General features: G+C 48.4%; 2 protein-coding genes across 3 annotated transcripts in view; one reads left to right on the top strand and one right to left on the bottom strand.

The window, feature by feature from the left end:
• KIAA1210 (KIAA1210 ortholog) overlaps positions 1-4,295 on the top strand; it is a 67,486-nt gene extending 63,191 nt beyond the window's left edge. The window contains 2 exon segments of the mRNA XM_032844780.1: positions 1,343-1,448; positions 3,424-4,295. Coding sequence (XP_032700671.1) covers positions 1,343-1,448; positions 3,424-3,596 — 279 coding nt within the window. The 3' untranslated portion in view covers positions 3,597-4,295.
• Positions 4,296-10,448: 6,153 nt separating this feature from the next.
• LOC116859458 (cancer/testis antigen 47A-like) lies at positions 10,449-12,460 on the bottom strand. Of its 2 annotated transcripts, none has more exons than XM_032844770.1 (3): positions 12,021-12,460; positions 11,329-11,888; positions 10,449-10,586 (listed from the first exon to the last, which is right to left on the bottom strand). In XM_032844770.1, the coding sequence occupies exons 1-3, from the start codon at positions 12,221-12,223 to the stop codon at positions 10,483-10,485; spliced, it is 867 nt and encodes a 288-aa protein (XP_032700661.1). In that variant the 5' UTR covers positions 12,224-12,460; the 3' UTR covers positions 10,449-10,482. The 2 variants fall into 2 exon arrangements, with proteins under 2 accessions (XP_032700661.1, XP_032700660.1); XM_032844769.1 differs by having other exon boundaries at positions 11,329-11,971; positions 12,071-12,101.
• Positions 12,461-13,497: the final 1,037 nt, after the last annotated feature.

The raw sequence follows: 13,497 nt of genomic DNA, 5'->3' as shown, positions 1-13,497 counted from the left end.
TGGGTGCACTAATCAAGGCGCGGGCTTCTTTGTGGGGAAGAGTCTTGCTTGGTACTCAGACAATAACGTGTCCAATTTATGCTCTGAAAGGGTTTGTGAAATGTAATGACTATGAGAAGTTTCCGTACATCAAACCCTGTCCTGATTATTATTCCAGAGCAGGATTCCATGAAATCAGTTGAGCAATGAGGAATGTTACAGAAAAAAAAAACCCAAAGGTAACCACTGGGGGGAGAATTGAATAATTATCCCTATAGGCATTTTATGCCTACGAATATGTGTGTATTGAAGAAGATATAAATGTGATCGAACCATACATACTATTTTTCATTTGACATTTCATTTCTGGGCACCTTTCCATATCATCCAGAATGATTGACTTTATAAAAGTAACGCTTGATATCTGGGGCTTTGACTATTGGTTCTCTTTAGTGAGGCCCATCCCTACAGGCGAGAAGCAGAGTTACGTGATGAACTAGATTAATGGTCCCCACCTGTGGATCAGGGATGACGGGATGGTGTCTAGCTTTCAACATCCCATTTACCATGTCTTTGGAGGTGCTGGAATGAGAGCCCCTCTTGTCAAAATCGCAGAACCCTGACCTAAGAAAACATATAACATTTACATACCAAGAGATATGTCTAAGTTCCTGTACTTTTAACTGCTCATTCTGTCAAGGGATCACATTAGGATCTGTTTAACTCTCCTCGAAAGATTTTTTTTCATTTTCATCATTAGTATTTTTATGGGAGTAGGACATACAGGGGCAAAGCATGCCTTGGTTAAAGTTTTCATCGGGAGAAATGCACTAGGGTACCTAGACTCAGTAATTTAGACCAGTTGTGGCAAGGTGCATTTGAAAAGCTTAAACTGTACAATTCTGGAAAGACCCGTAGCTATGTCTCTTTCTGGTACACGGAGGGCAAGTCAGAGGTCAACAGTTTTGCTAAGCGAGATCCTGCGGAACTCACTTCAATTCCTTGATAACATTTGTTCGTAATCCCCACACTCTGTTAGCGTGCTGTTAAGTGTTGGTAATGTGCTAGGGAGAAGGTTGTTTTCAAGTTAGATAATTACATTAACCTGTTTACACTATTTGTATGATTAGACAACCTTTTCTTCCAGATCTCAGAGGTGGTAAACTTGAACCAGCTGAGGTTTTGTGAACCTAAATTCTGAACCGAGGTCCTCTCAGTGCTATTTCCTTCCTTTGCTCTCTTTCCTTTTGCCTAATGTGGAGCTCATAATAGGACAGGGCTTGCTGCTTGTGGTTTTCTGAATAACCAATCACTCCTCCATGTCAGGCCTTAACAAGTTTTTGTTTTCATTGTTGTATTAAAGGGAGCTGGCCTTGCAACTGAAAACCAATCCAGAAAGACTTTTGCTTCCGATGTCAATAAACTGGAGAAGCCGGCAGAGAAGAAGCTACCTAAGTTTACCAAAGCAGGTAAAAACAACCCCCCTCCAAAGAAAGTCCTGGCAGCATATTGGGAAACTTCTGCAATTTCCACTTCAGACAAAATATGTCTTTCCCCAACCCCTCCTCCGCCCCAAATCAGCCTCGTAATTCACATGGCTCTTCCATTAGGTACAGATATTAGCTTGTTTCAGGAAAATCCAATTGTGAGGACCACTCTGGGTCCACTGTGTGACTTTCCCAGGGTCTCCCAGTCCTCTGCCTCGTCAAGGAAGCTGGAATAGACACAGAGTTGTGATCACTCACTAAAATGTTCCCATGGCTGTGATTCCAGAGGAAAACACCAAGCTCCTTTCCAGCTCTTAGCAAAGCAGTACTTTCTCACCTTCCACAGCCCCAGGGACACTGTAAAATAATCTACTATATGGGCCCAGTGGTGTCGAATTGCTCCTTTTCACTATTTCAGAGGCCTGCTTCTCCACCTTCTAAGCAGGGCATGGGAGGCGGGGAGATGTTGAAAGCCAAGCGAACACAGGGCTGGGATAGAATAGAATGTGGTCTCAGCAGTACAGGTGTGTGCCAGGGGGATTTTCTTTACAGCAGGAGCAGGGGGAGGGGAGGGTAGATTTGTACGGAATCATTTTTGTCCTCTGCCTTGATCCCCTTCATAAAGAAATTAGACCAGGAACTTAGGAAGCCGTGATCTGGCCATGAAATCATGGCACCTGGCCTGCTGATAGCTGTTAACAACCTCACGGGCCCTCTGCTCCTGTCAGGTGGTTCTCAACTGTGCATTTGAATCGCCTGCTGAGCTTTTAAAGCATTTACAAAATTACAGATGGCCCTGGCGCCATTGCGAAAGATTCTAATTCTTGTAGTTCAGGAAATGGTGTGGGCATTGGTGTTTTTATTTATTTTTATATTTTTAAAGGATTTGTTTATTTATTTTGCGGATGGAAGGGAAGGGCACAGGGAGAGAGAGAGAGAGAGAGAGAGAGAGAATCTTAAGCAGGCTCTACGTCTGGAGCCTGATGCAGGGCTTGATTGCAAGACCCCAAGATTAGGACCTGAGCTGAAATCGAGAGTCAGATGCTTAACCAACTGAGCCACCCAGGCACCCCCGGGCATTGGTAGTTTGAAATAAAAGCTCTAGCTGGGGCGCCTGGGTGGTTCCATCAGTTGGGCATCTGCCTTCAGCTCAGGTCTTGATCCCAGGGATCAAGCCACACGGCAGGCTCCCTGCTCAGCAGGGAGTCTGCTTCTCCCTTTCCCTCCGCCTGCTGCTCCCCCTGCTCGTGCTCTATCAAAATGATAAATAAATTCTCAAAAAAAAAAAAAGAGCTCTAGTTGTAAAGCAGCAGTCAGGCTTTTACCCAAATCTATGTATCCTGAACTGCAATTCTAATTGACCAAATAAATGTCTGATTGCTTAAAAAGAGAGAGAGAGAGAGCCCTAGGCGATTCTAATGCGTCCCCCCCAGGGTTGAGTCAAAGTCACTGAGTCAGTCAGTTGTAAAGCAGGATGAAGGAAGGAGTAGAAGCAGGGGACTGGGAGGTCTTCTGTTCGGCCACAGTAGTTGGTACAGTGTTCGTTAGCACAGACTTATACTGGGTGGATCTACTGAGTCCTTACTAGTCATTTCACACAACAAGGATCAGCAAAACAGAGATAACATGACCTGATCTGAAATGTAAAAAACTGAATAGATGACATATTTTATGTTTCCTCTCTGGTCTTGATTTATAAGTGTGAGCCAGTCCAGTAATAACCACCCAAAGCTTGGCTGGTATTTTCTCTTGGGCCTTCCCATGCCCAGGCCCCCATGGCCGGAGCCGGGTAGATCTTATCCCTTCGAGAGACCACACGTAGCAGGCCACATGCACGGGACTGTTAGAAGCCCAAGGAAACCTGAAAGGAGGAGAACTTTTACTGTATCCCATACACTTCCCCCATTGTCTCTGGAGCTTCCTACCGCTTGTGTGTCACTCGTTGTGGTTCTTGCAGGATTCAAAGATCAGAAGATAGCTCAAATGCCTGCCATGGCCAAAGAAACCAGGCGGTCTTCCATTCTCCCAGCTGCGGTCCAGGCGCCAGCAGAGCCGGAAGAGCCAGTCTGGTTCTCCCTGGCCAAGGAGAAAGCCAAAGCTTGGACCCATATATCGGAAATCATGCAGTAAACAGCTCCCGGTGGGAGGAATTGTTGCCAATAGTCGCATTAACGCTATATAGTGATTTATTTCCTATAACCACTTTCTATTAAGCAAAAGCACCTTAAAAGTACAATTAAAGCCAGTAAGTATTTTAACATAAGAAATGCCGTGAAAGCCTAACCCTCACTCAGTACAGTCACTGCCAACATCTGAAAACCCAGCCTTTCCTCTACAAAAGCAATGTGACATGATTTACTCTGGACCACGAGCTTTAGAAGAGAGGAAGCAAAAAACATTTTGTGAGAGCGACTGAAAGGTGGTGGTCATTTCCCTTGATCAAATAAATTCCCTCGGATGGAAATGGCCAGATGATCTGGCCCAAGGACTGGCCTTCAGGTTTCAGGAGCCTGGCTAAATGCTTCAGTTCTTTGGTTGCTGCTCCAAGCTTCACAAAGGCCCTGAGAAGAAGTGGTGGGACGGAAAATTCTGGGTCTCTGAGAAAAATTTTGCACAGACAGTCCCCCAGTTAGCCATTGCCCTTTGAGACACCACCCTTGTATACCTGCACAGCCCCCTCGAATCCCTGCAACTTCTAGAACGTTCTCTCTTTGCACAAGCCCCACATTGCCAGTTTCGCAGCAGTGAGCACCTCCCTAGAAGGCAGAACATTTCTTGACGATTCTCGTGCTCCCCTAGATGGTTAGCTCATCAGTATTTGACTTCTTATCCCAAGGCCACTGGGACTCTCTAGTTGCTGAGAAATATACCGAATGCTGTATATATGCTGTTTTTTAAGCACTTAAGACCCCGGGGTTCCTGGAGAGCTCTTTTCTCTGATGCCAGCTTTAAGGTAGACACCTTCCCGTAGCCCAGTTTCTAGTCTCTCCTCCTCAGCAGCTTCTGTTTCACAAGATTTTATCCCAAAGCCAGATTGCAACCCCAAAGCCTGAGAACAATTAACTTCCTGCAAACTGGAAGCCTTAGGTGATGAAATCAGATAAGCTTCTCCTTCCCCTCATTCCTGAAGGCACACACCTCAGAAGTCACTAGACTGGATAGGTCCCCACACACCTTATCCCCAATGAGACAGTCCCCCAAGTCCTTTCCCTCTATTCCATCTCCCAAACACACCAAACACTAAGGGAGTGCTCCCCTTGGATGCCTGGACAGGCCCTAGCTCATTTTCTTAGGAGACCCAGAAGTTTCTTCTCGCTATACCTCTCACTGTGTCTGCCACCTAACCGTGCCTTTAAATTCTGAGTGGGGTGCTGCCTTCTATAAGAAAAAAAAATCATAGAAGCAGTGAGGTGCCAGAGCGAATTTAAATCCTTGGAGCTTGGTTTTGATGATGATGGTATAACGTGACATTATGACATTATATAATAGAGTCATATGCTGGCTTTTGCATTTTCTTGATAAAACATCTCTTTTTCCTGATACTGTATCTTTGCCATTCTGATAATGTTAGGTTTTGGAATGACTGAGTTTGATTTCCTTTCTACTTCCATAGTGAACAGTTTATTTAGGTAGACGCCCTTTAGTCAAGTGACCCTGGTAATTAGTCCCTACCCCCTTTTTTTAGAGTAGACCACTATTAGTTTTTTTTTCTCACTCTGAGAGCTATCCATTAATAATTTCTTTTCCACAGTTAACCTCCTTACTTAAAAACAGAGTTTTGTTAAGTTTTTTTTAATGCCTGGATGCGCATTCTGAACAAGTTTTCAGCTTCTTTTAGCATTTGTGGTTTTCACTGTATATACGCAACGCAAATAAATTCAATAAAGCTTGTTCTGCAGTCTGTCTTGGTCACGTGGGGAGGGAAGCGAATAAGATACGGATAAGTCAGATCTGAGGGTTGTCTGAGAAGCAAAATGTTAGGAGATGAATGCCCACTCTTTTTATCGACATGGGTGGACCTGGAAGGGATTATGCTAAGTGACGTATGTCAAGCAGAGAAAACTATCATAGGGTCTCACTCATGCGTGGAACATGAGGAACAGCACAGAGGACTGTAAGGGAAGGAAGCGAAAACTCAATGGGAAGAGATTAGAGAGGGAGACAAACCATGAGAGACTCAGGACTCCGGGGGCGGGGGTGGGGAAACAAACTGAGGGTTTCAGAAAGGTGGGGGGAGGGGATGGGGTAACGGGCTGGCGGGGGTGAGGGGGGAGATGAGCATTAAGGAGGGCACATGTGGTGCCAAGCTCCGGGCATCCTACACAACTAATGAATCATTGAACACTACATCAAAAACTAATGGTGTACTATATGCTGGCTAATTGAACATAATAATAAAAAAGATAATTTAAAAAAGAGAGATTGTGCGGAGGACCAAGGGCCTCCACACAGGGGCACCTGGCCAAGCTGATGGCCAGCAGGTGGGTGTTTGGGTGGGTAAAAAGGGGTATTAGAGAAGTGTGGTGTATAAACACCTGGAGAACAAAGAAAGGGACCAGTGGGAAGAGAGGGTACTGCAGTTGGAGGGGTGTGTGGGGTGGTTAGGGGTGGGTGGTGGTTGGTGGTTGTTCTCCAGCCTGGGCTAGGGACGAGATCCAAGTCTTCTAGCAAGATGGGCTATTATAACAAGTACTTTCAGAAGCAGGGCCCCCCACCCCCCGGCCCCGGAGCCAAGAGGGGGAAAGGGGTGATGGACTAGATATTTAACCTGGACTTTCTGAACATTTGTAACATCTGCAACGGTCAGAAAAAGAGCTCAGCTGGGGACCCACATACCATGTATTTATGTATTTGAAATGTTGAAATCAGCACGTTTTATTGAATGATTTATCTCCCTTCCACGACATAAGTACCTCCATAATGACCTGAAAGGATTTAGAATTCTCAGACTCCTCTACATCCTGCTCCCACCATATAGGAAGAGCTGCCCCCACCCCCTCTTCCTAGACCACACCCCATCCCCTGTTTCAGGCACACGACCCCCTTCCCCTTAGGCCTGGGAGCACACACGCCCCGCCCCGTGCAGTCAGCCCTCTCAAGGACAGCTCCAAGAGGAGCACATAGGCCAGGGGTGTGGGGCGGGGGCAGGGCCCTGGAGCGTGGGCGAGCAGGGACACACCCCTGTCCCTGTTCCCCGGGGACTGGGCTTCTGGTCCAGTAGGGAGGGGCGTGGCCGGGGGCTTGGCCGGAAGAGGACCAAAGTGGGGCAGCAGGACACAGGTCCCCCTCCCTTGGGTCTTAAAGCAACAGTCTACCGCAGCTAGCACCGCAAAAACACCAACAAACTGGAACCACTTTGAAGGCCCTCGAATCACACCGTGCCGAATACTGTTGACCTGTCCTCTCCGTTTAGGTGCTAATGACCAGGCGTCTGTGTCTCTGTGTCACCCCCTGGGTCTAGTCATAAGGAACACGTGCGAATCCATTTTAAAACAACAACGGTTAAAAGGAAAAGTGTTCAGTTTACTTTAACAGGCAGTGGTGGAGTAACGACTAAGTGAAAAACTCAGGGCCTAGGGTTCTGGGGGGGAAAAAGATAAAAGCTTTTAAGGTCCCAATCATTTGGAAGTTCACTGTGGCGGGGGAGTGGGGAGGTGGGGAGGGGTCAATACACACATGTATGAATAATGCACAAATACTTGAGCAGGACTGTTCATAGGCACTGTTCACCGCAGCCGGGAATCAACAAATTGCCGCATAGACATACAATAAAACATGATTTGGTCATAAAAAAGAGTGTTCTGGTGCCTGGTATGACATGGAGGCGTCTTGAAAACGTGATGCCAAGTGAAAGAAGTCAGACTCAAAGGTCACATATCGTGTGACTTCCTTTCTACGAAATGTTTGTAAATTCATGGAGATGGAAAACAGACCGGCGGCTGCCCTGGGGCTGGGGGAGGGGCAAATGGGGAGCGGCTATTTTATGGGTACAGAGTTTGGGGCCCATGGAAACGTTTTGGAATGAAAGAGGCCACGGTGTCACAAAATTGTGAATGTCTTTGAAGTGCTCGCTTTTAAATGGTTAATTTAGAGGGAATTTCACCTCGATTAAAAAAAATAACCCTCGTGTAAGTTAGCATAGGAAATGTGCTGGCACATAATGTGAGAGAAGGTATCAGTACTGTCAAGGGGGTAGCAGGAAGCCTTAACTAAATGCAGAAATAGGCCCTCTCCTCTCAAACCCCCAGGGCCGCCATCCTAAATGAGTTCTTTACCCTTCCCTGTGCATGCTGTCACACATGCTGCATGTGTATGCTTCTCCCCTGTGGGTGCTTTTTACCCCAGACATCTTTAGCTACAATCCAGACCTGGTGGTCATTTTGCATGTGTCTTAGACGTCATACATGTGGTATGTCTGTATCCCTCTGGAAGCAGCTCCTTATGCAGCTTTCAGCTGCCATCTCCCCATCGGAGGCCCCCTGTGTCTCAACCCCTGTGCGTTCCGGCCTCCTCCCTGGGCCAGCCCTCGCCATCCTGTTCAGTTTACCTGCCAGTCCCAAGCCCGTGAATGAAGGCTGGTTCTACCATAGGTGAGTCTCGGCTTCTTCCCCTGTGGTTCTTAACCAGCGCTTCTGAGACCTCAGCTGCATCAGCGTCCCTGAAGGGTTCGTTCAAACCCAGAGTGCTGGCCTTACCCTCAGAGTTTCTGATTCAGTAGCTCTTGGGTAGAACCTAAGAATTCCCGGGTGACGCTGTTGTGGGGACCGAACTTCGAGAACCACTGCTCTAAGTCAGTGTCTGGGACAAGGCTCAGCAGCACCATCTGGCCTCAAGGCCAGTGGAGCCAGCAGGGAGGTTTCCTTCAAAACCAGGCTCTAGGGCACCTGGGGGGCTCAGTAGGTTAAGCGTCTGCCTTTGGATCAGGTCATGATCCCAGGGTTCTGGGATTGAGCCCGCATTGGCTCCTTGCTCAGTGGGGAGTCTGCCCCTCCCTGTGCCCCTCCCCTGGTCAGGCTTTTTCTCTCTCTCAAATAAGTAGATAAAGTCTTAAAACAAAACAAAACCATCCTCTAGAGCAGCACTGTCTAATAGACATATAACGCAAGTCACATGTGTAATTTTAAGTCTTCTAGTAGCCACGTTAAAAAGTAAGAAGAGGGGTGCCTGGGTGGCTCAGGTGGTTAAGCATGGGACTCTTGATTTCGGCTCAGGTCATGACCAAGCCCCACGTCGGACTCTGCACTTAACACGGAGTCTGCTTGTCCCTCTCCCTCTGCTCCTCGCCTCCCCCTCCCAATAAATAAATAAAACCTTTTTTAAAAAGTGAAAGGAAATGGGAAAATTAATTTTAATAGTACATTTTAACTCAATATATTATCGTTTCAACATGTAATCCATATGAAATTATCAGTGAGTTAATTTAACATTTTTATATTTAACAGCACATACCAAGTTAGACTAGCCATATTTCAGTCACCACATACGGCTAGTTACTAATGTCATGGACAGTGTAGCTCTAAAGACTTGACCTACATCTCTCTCCTTACAACAATTGTTTTAAACTTGACATTTTCTTTTATTTGGGGCTGTAAGAAATTAATTTAAAACAGGCTCACCAAATGGTGGAGAGTGATACCTTTCAGTGACGGTACAGTGGGCCAAAACAAAAAGGAAAAAGAGAGATCTGAGTCAAGATAATTTATCTAAGTAAAATCTGCCTACATTCCATTGCATTAATTTAAAACAAACTTACTTTTAACTTGAACAAATGCTATCAGCTATATCTGTCAAACATAAGCGAGGAGTCACATTTCATTGGATATCACTTTTTGGATGATGCAGTTTGGAATGACATCAGTGTTAATAAAATTCCCATGGGCTTCTAAAAAATGAAAAACCTAAAAATAACGAACAACAGATTCTTTCTTCTTTCTTCATCTTCTTTCTTTTATGCCAACTGCAGGATGAAATGAGAGAAAAGGAACCGTGAGGCAGCATTAACCAGCACTAGTGACCTTCTAGGCCTATGAACAGAGCCCTGTGTCCATGGGCTCCTTCTGTGTGCTATATCTCAGCAAGGAGAAGACAACACACTTTCCTCTTGTAACCCGTGCCCTTGTGTAGAGGGTGCTCGTGCAACCCATGGCTTCAATTCTGGGATCATACCAACCTTGCCTCCCTCTGGCCTGACACCATAAATCCCCCCCTGCCCCCACATCCCCACCCCTAAAGGCCATTCTGGAATTAGAGGAAATCTCTTCACCTTAAAAGCCTCTGCTCATTCCACAAATGACACTCCCTTACTCTCCCAGACCCTCAGTTTCTCTATCTACCATACAAGAATGAGGCTGTGATTATGAAATACACAGCTGTGAAAATGCAAAGAAATGTACATCTTTCTAAATATTCAAAGATAAGATATTCCTCAAGACCTAATTGCCAATTCAGTGATAAGTAATAGCCCTACGATGACTAAGTGTCTTTGGACTGTCACATAAAATATGAACATCCACACCTGAATATCTAGGTATTAATCATTGTGTGGTCCTACTTGGAATTTTTGACTTTTTGCTATTTGTATGTAATCACCTTTGCAAAGGCACTGTCTCTCCTATGAATGTCTGACTAGTGCCCAGCCAGCCAATTTCCTTACTGCTTCTGCTAACTGTTCTCTAAAGAAATATTTTTCTCAGTTACTGAGACATTTACCACTTGCTAGTAGTCTTTCAGGTAGAGGACAAAAGGCCTCACAAGAACGAAAATGAGCAACCGTGAAATATATTTCAGAATATACTGTATTTTCTATTACTAGGTACATGAGTTTTCTGTTAATGGTCTAAGCTGATGAAACTTAATTTTTAAACTAATTTTAAACAAACTTCTTAATTTATTGGGAGAATTGGGGAGGGGGGAAGGACTGTCAGTAGCAGGTAAATGCCAGGAAAGGTGGGGTGATGTGCAAAGCTATTGCGATACCTGATCGTCTGGGGCTGTTCTCTGCTGGGGCAGATCTTCTTTAGATGGGTCCTTCTTGCTTTTTGTTAAATGTGTCTTTTTCTTCCTCCCTTTCAGAGTCGTTGGCCCCTTTGGCAGGCTTCTCATACTGATATTTAGTTGTTCCTTTGGTAAAGAATAAGACAGACGTTGGAGCAGACATTCCCGATGCATAAGGACTAGTGACGCCCAGTCCTCTCCCCGAAGCAGGAGCGTAGAAGTCACTCTGAAAAGCAGAGGTGGGAAGCCTCCTCCAGGCTGATAGCTCTGCGGCTCGATCCCTTACTTTCAGGGTGACATTCTTCCCAGTCACCCTGTGCAGCTGACTATTTCTGGCCCTTCCGAGAAGAAGGGATCCGAATCATCAGGGTCTGCGGCCTTCTCTAAGGTTTTGTCAGAAATTTCTCGCAAAAAGGTTTTGCCTCAACGACACATTCTATGGCAAAGCGCGTTCACTCAACCCCTGAATATTTCACTTGTACCAGGCCCACGCGCGTCAGTTCGTAATGCTGCGGATTGAACTTTGAGACTCTGGACATTTTCAAAGCCACGCGCAGAAACGAGGTGTGCCATTGGCTGGCTCTTTTCCTTCAGGCCCCGCCCCCGCCCCGCCCCCGCCCCGCCCCCGCCCCGCCACCCGGGCGGACAGTGGCCTGTGGCTCACCCGCTACCCCGGGGCCCTCAGCTGTCTTAGTGGAAGCTGCCAGAGGGCCTCACGCTTCCTTCTCAAAAGCTGTAGGTCCCCAGGGAATGGGGCTCCCGCTCAGGCCCTCCGCCTTGGGTTTGGGGGAACCCCGGCTTCCGCGTCCCGGCCACCCGCAGGGCCCCCCGCCGCCCCCGCCCCTCGGGCACCCGGGTCCCTCCTCACCCTTGGCGGTCGCCAGGCCCTCCTCAGACTCCTCGTCCGGCTCCTCCGCCGTCTCCCAGGCGGCCTCCTCCTCGGACGAGGCCTCGGTCTCCCGGGCCGCGGCCGGAGCTGCCCACGCCGGCGGGCCTGCGGGGGCTGCGGGGTGCCAACGGGGGCTGTCGGGCTGCCGGGCCCGAGTCCGGACCATCACGCGGCCGCGGCGGGGCCGCATGAGGATGTGGTTGTTGTGGTAGATCCGGTGCAGGAGCGAGTGCACCAGGTCCAGGAACATGAAGCGGAAGCCAACCATTGGGAACTGGTGGGCGTCCACAACGATTTCCAGACCCTCCTCCTGCTGCTCCTCCCCGTCCTCGTCCGCCGGCCCGAAATCCGAGTCGTCGTCCTCGGCCTCCGCGCTCACGCCCGCCGGGCCGCGGGCCAGACCCAGACCCAAGGCAGCCTCCCCGAGGCCTCCCACGGGCCCCTCCACTTCGGACACCTCCATCGGGGGCAGCCCAGAGTGGAGGGTCACCTCCATCTCGGGGGACCAGGACTCAAGGGCCACCTCCATCCCGGGGGGCCTGGACTCGAGGGCCACCTCCATCTCGGGCAACCCGGACTCGAGGGCCACCTCCATCTCGGGCGACCCGGACTCGAGGGCCACCTCCATCTCGGGCAACCCGGACTCGAGGGCCACCTCCATCTCGGGCAACCCGGACTCGAGGGCCACCTCCATCTCGGGCGACCCGGACTCGAGGGCCACCTCGGGCCCCGCCTCTCCAGCCACCTCAATCTGGGGAAACCCGACCCCAGGGGCCACCCCATTGCCACCTCCGGCCTCCGGGGACCCTGCCCCCACAGCGCTCGCGGGGCTATCCTGGCCAGGGGCCTGGCCGGGATCCCCGGAGGAGGACATGGCGACAAGCAGTACCTCAATGGGGCGGCGACCGGGCTGAGGCAAAGCCAACCGCAAAGATGGTGGCCGCCGAGGGGGCCGCCGCTGTCCGGAGGCCGTGGGCAGCGGGCCCGACGTGAGGTGGACGGGGAGGCCGAGGAGCCGGCCACAGAGGGGACGACAGTCTGCGGCGGTGCCTGTGGAGGCCCGCGACGGGAAGGGAAGGGGGCGGATGTCGCCAGCGGCCCACCCAGGCCTCCCCTCGGGTAACCGTGGACAGGGCTCCAAAGGGGCCCCTAGACCAGGGACGGGGGGCGGGGCCAGAAGCGTCAACAGTGGGCCGTGGCCCCGCTGCCGGATACCCAGGCTCATTTGTCGAGAAGCGAGGATTGACATGCGCAGCCTCCAATGAGTGACCGAGGCCTTTAGGTTCTAGGGTTGCTCGTGGTTACCTCCGTGTTCTTCGAGGCCTTAGGGTTCTCCATGACTTTCAGGTCCACACGACTCCTGGCCCTTTAATTGTACCAGTGTCTGAGAAAGTAGAGTGATCCAATACATTGACCACCTAGGTTGGGGACAGAAAGTGAACATTTGGGTTTGGGGAAGCTCAGAGGTAAAGATAAGACCATTATGTAGTTACTTATACAAAAAGAGAGAAAACAAATTTCCACAAATATTTGATTGTTGAAACTAAAAATATAATAATAATTGCATAGTTTTTTTTAATAGTAAAGGCCTATTAATGAGGAGAATGGAATTCTTTGGGGAGAATAACATTTTAATTGGGGTTCACAGTGTTCTCTGTCATCAAAATTGATTACAAATGTCCATTTGTTGATCTCTAATGAGGTTTTCCATAGTTCACCTTTGGAAATGTCTTTTCACAGAGATACTGGCAAATATCGATATCAGTCCACAAATATGATTTTCATTGAGCCTATTCATCTCTTGGAAGGCATTTACAGAATTCTATTAGAGTTTTTTTTTATATTTGCCTTTAGCATGTCATTACATTACAGATTAATCACTCCCATTTGAAATTTATGTGGAAGTCTTCAACTGCACAGTTAAGTGGGTTTGAAATATGAAAATGTCCTTTGTACTTGCATAGTAGTCCGAAAAACGCTGGGGGAACTATAGTCTGAGCTTGGATACCTATCCACTGCAAATTTGTGTGAGAATAGAGATCTCGCTTACTTTAACTTTTGACAGCATGGCAAGTACAAAAAGCAGCCTGACATTACTTTGATTCAAGCAATGTTAGTTGTCATTGAAATGACTTTGTCACAGTGTAA

This window comes from Lontra canadensis, unplaced genomic scaffold (assembly GCF_010015895.1).
Source record: "Lontra canadensis isolate GAN:19392208 unplaced genomic scaffold, GSC_riverotter_1.0 scaffold155, whole genome shotgun sequence".
In the NCBI taxonomy this organism is placed as follows: Eukaryota; Metazoa; Chordata; class Mammalia; order Carnivora; family Mustelidae; genus Lontra; species Lontra canadensis.
The sequence above is the reverse complement of the archived record's forward strand: the minus strand, read 5'-3'. Positions and strand labels throughout refer to the sequence as shown.

What these genes read in the sequence shown, in the direction of transcription:
- LOC116859458 (XM_032844770.1), bottom strand. Translation starts at nt 12,223, where the DNA reads ATGTCCTCCTCCGGGGATCCCGGCCAGGCCCCTGGCCAGGATAGCCCC. An exon ending in GAGGTGGCCCTCGAGTCCGG is followed by an intron (nt 11,889 to 12,020) that starts GTTGCCCGAGAT and finishes CCTCGAGTCCAG; the next exon opens with GCCCCCCGGGATGGAGGTGG. An exon ending in GGGCCTGGCGACCGCCAAGG is followed by an intron (nt 10,587 to 11,328) that starts GTGAGGAGGGAC and finishes TCTTTACCAAAG; the next exon opens with GAACAACTAAATATCAGTAT.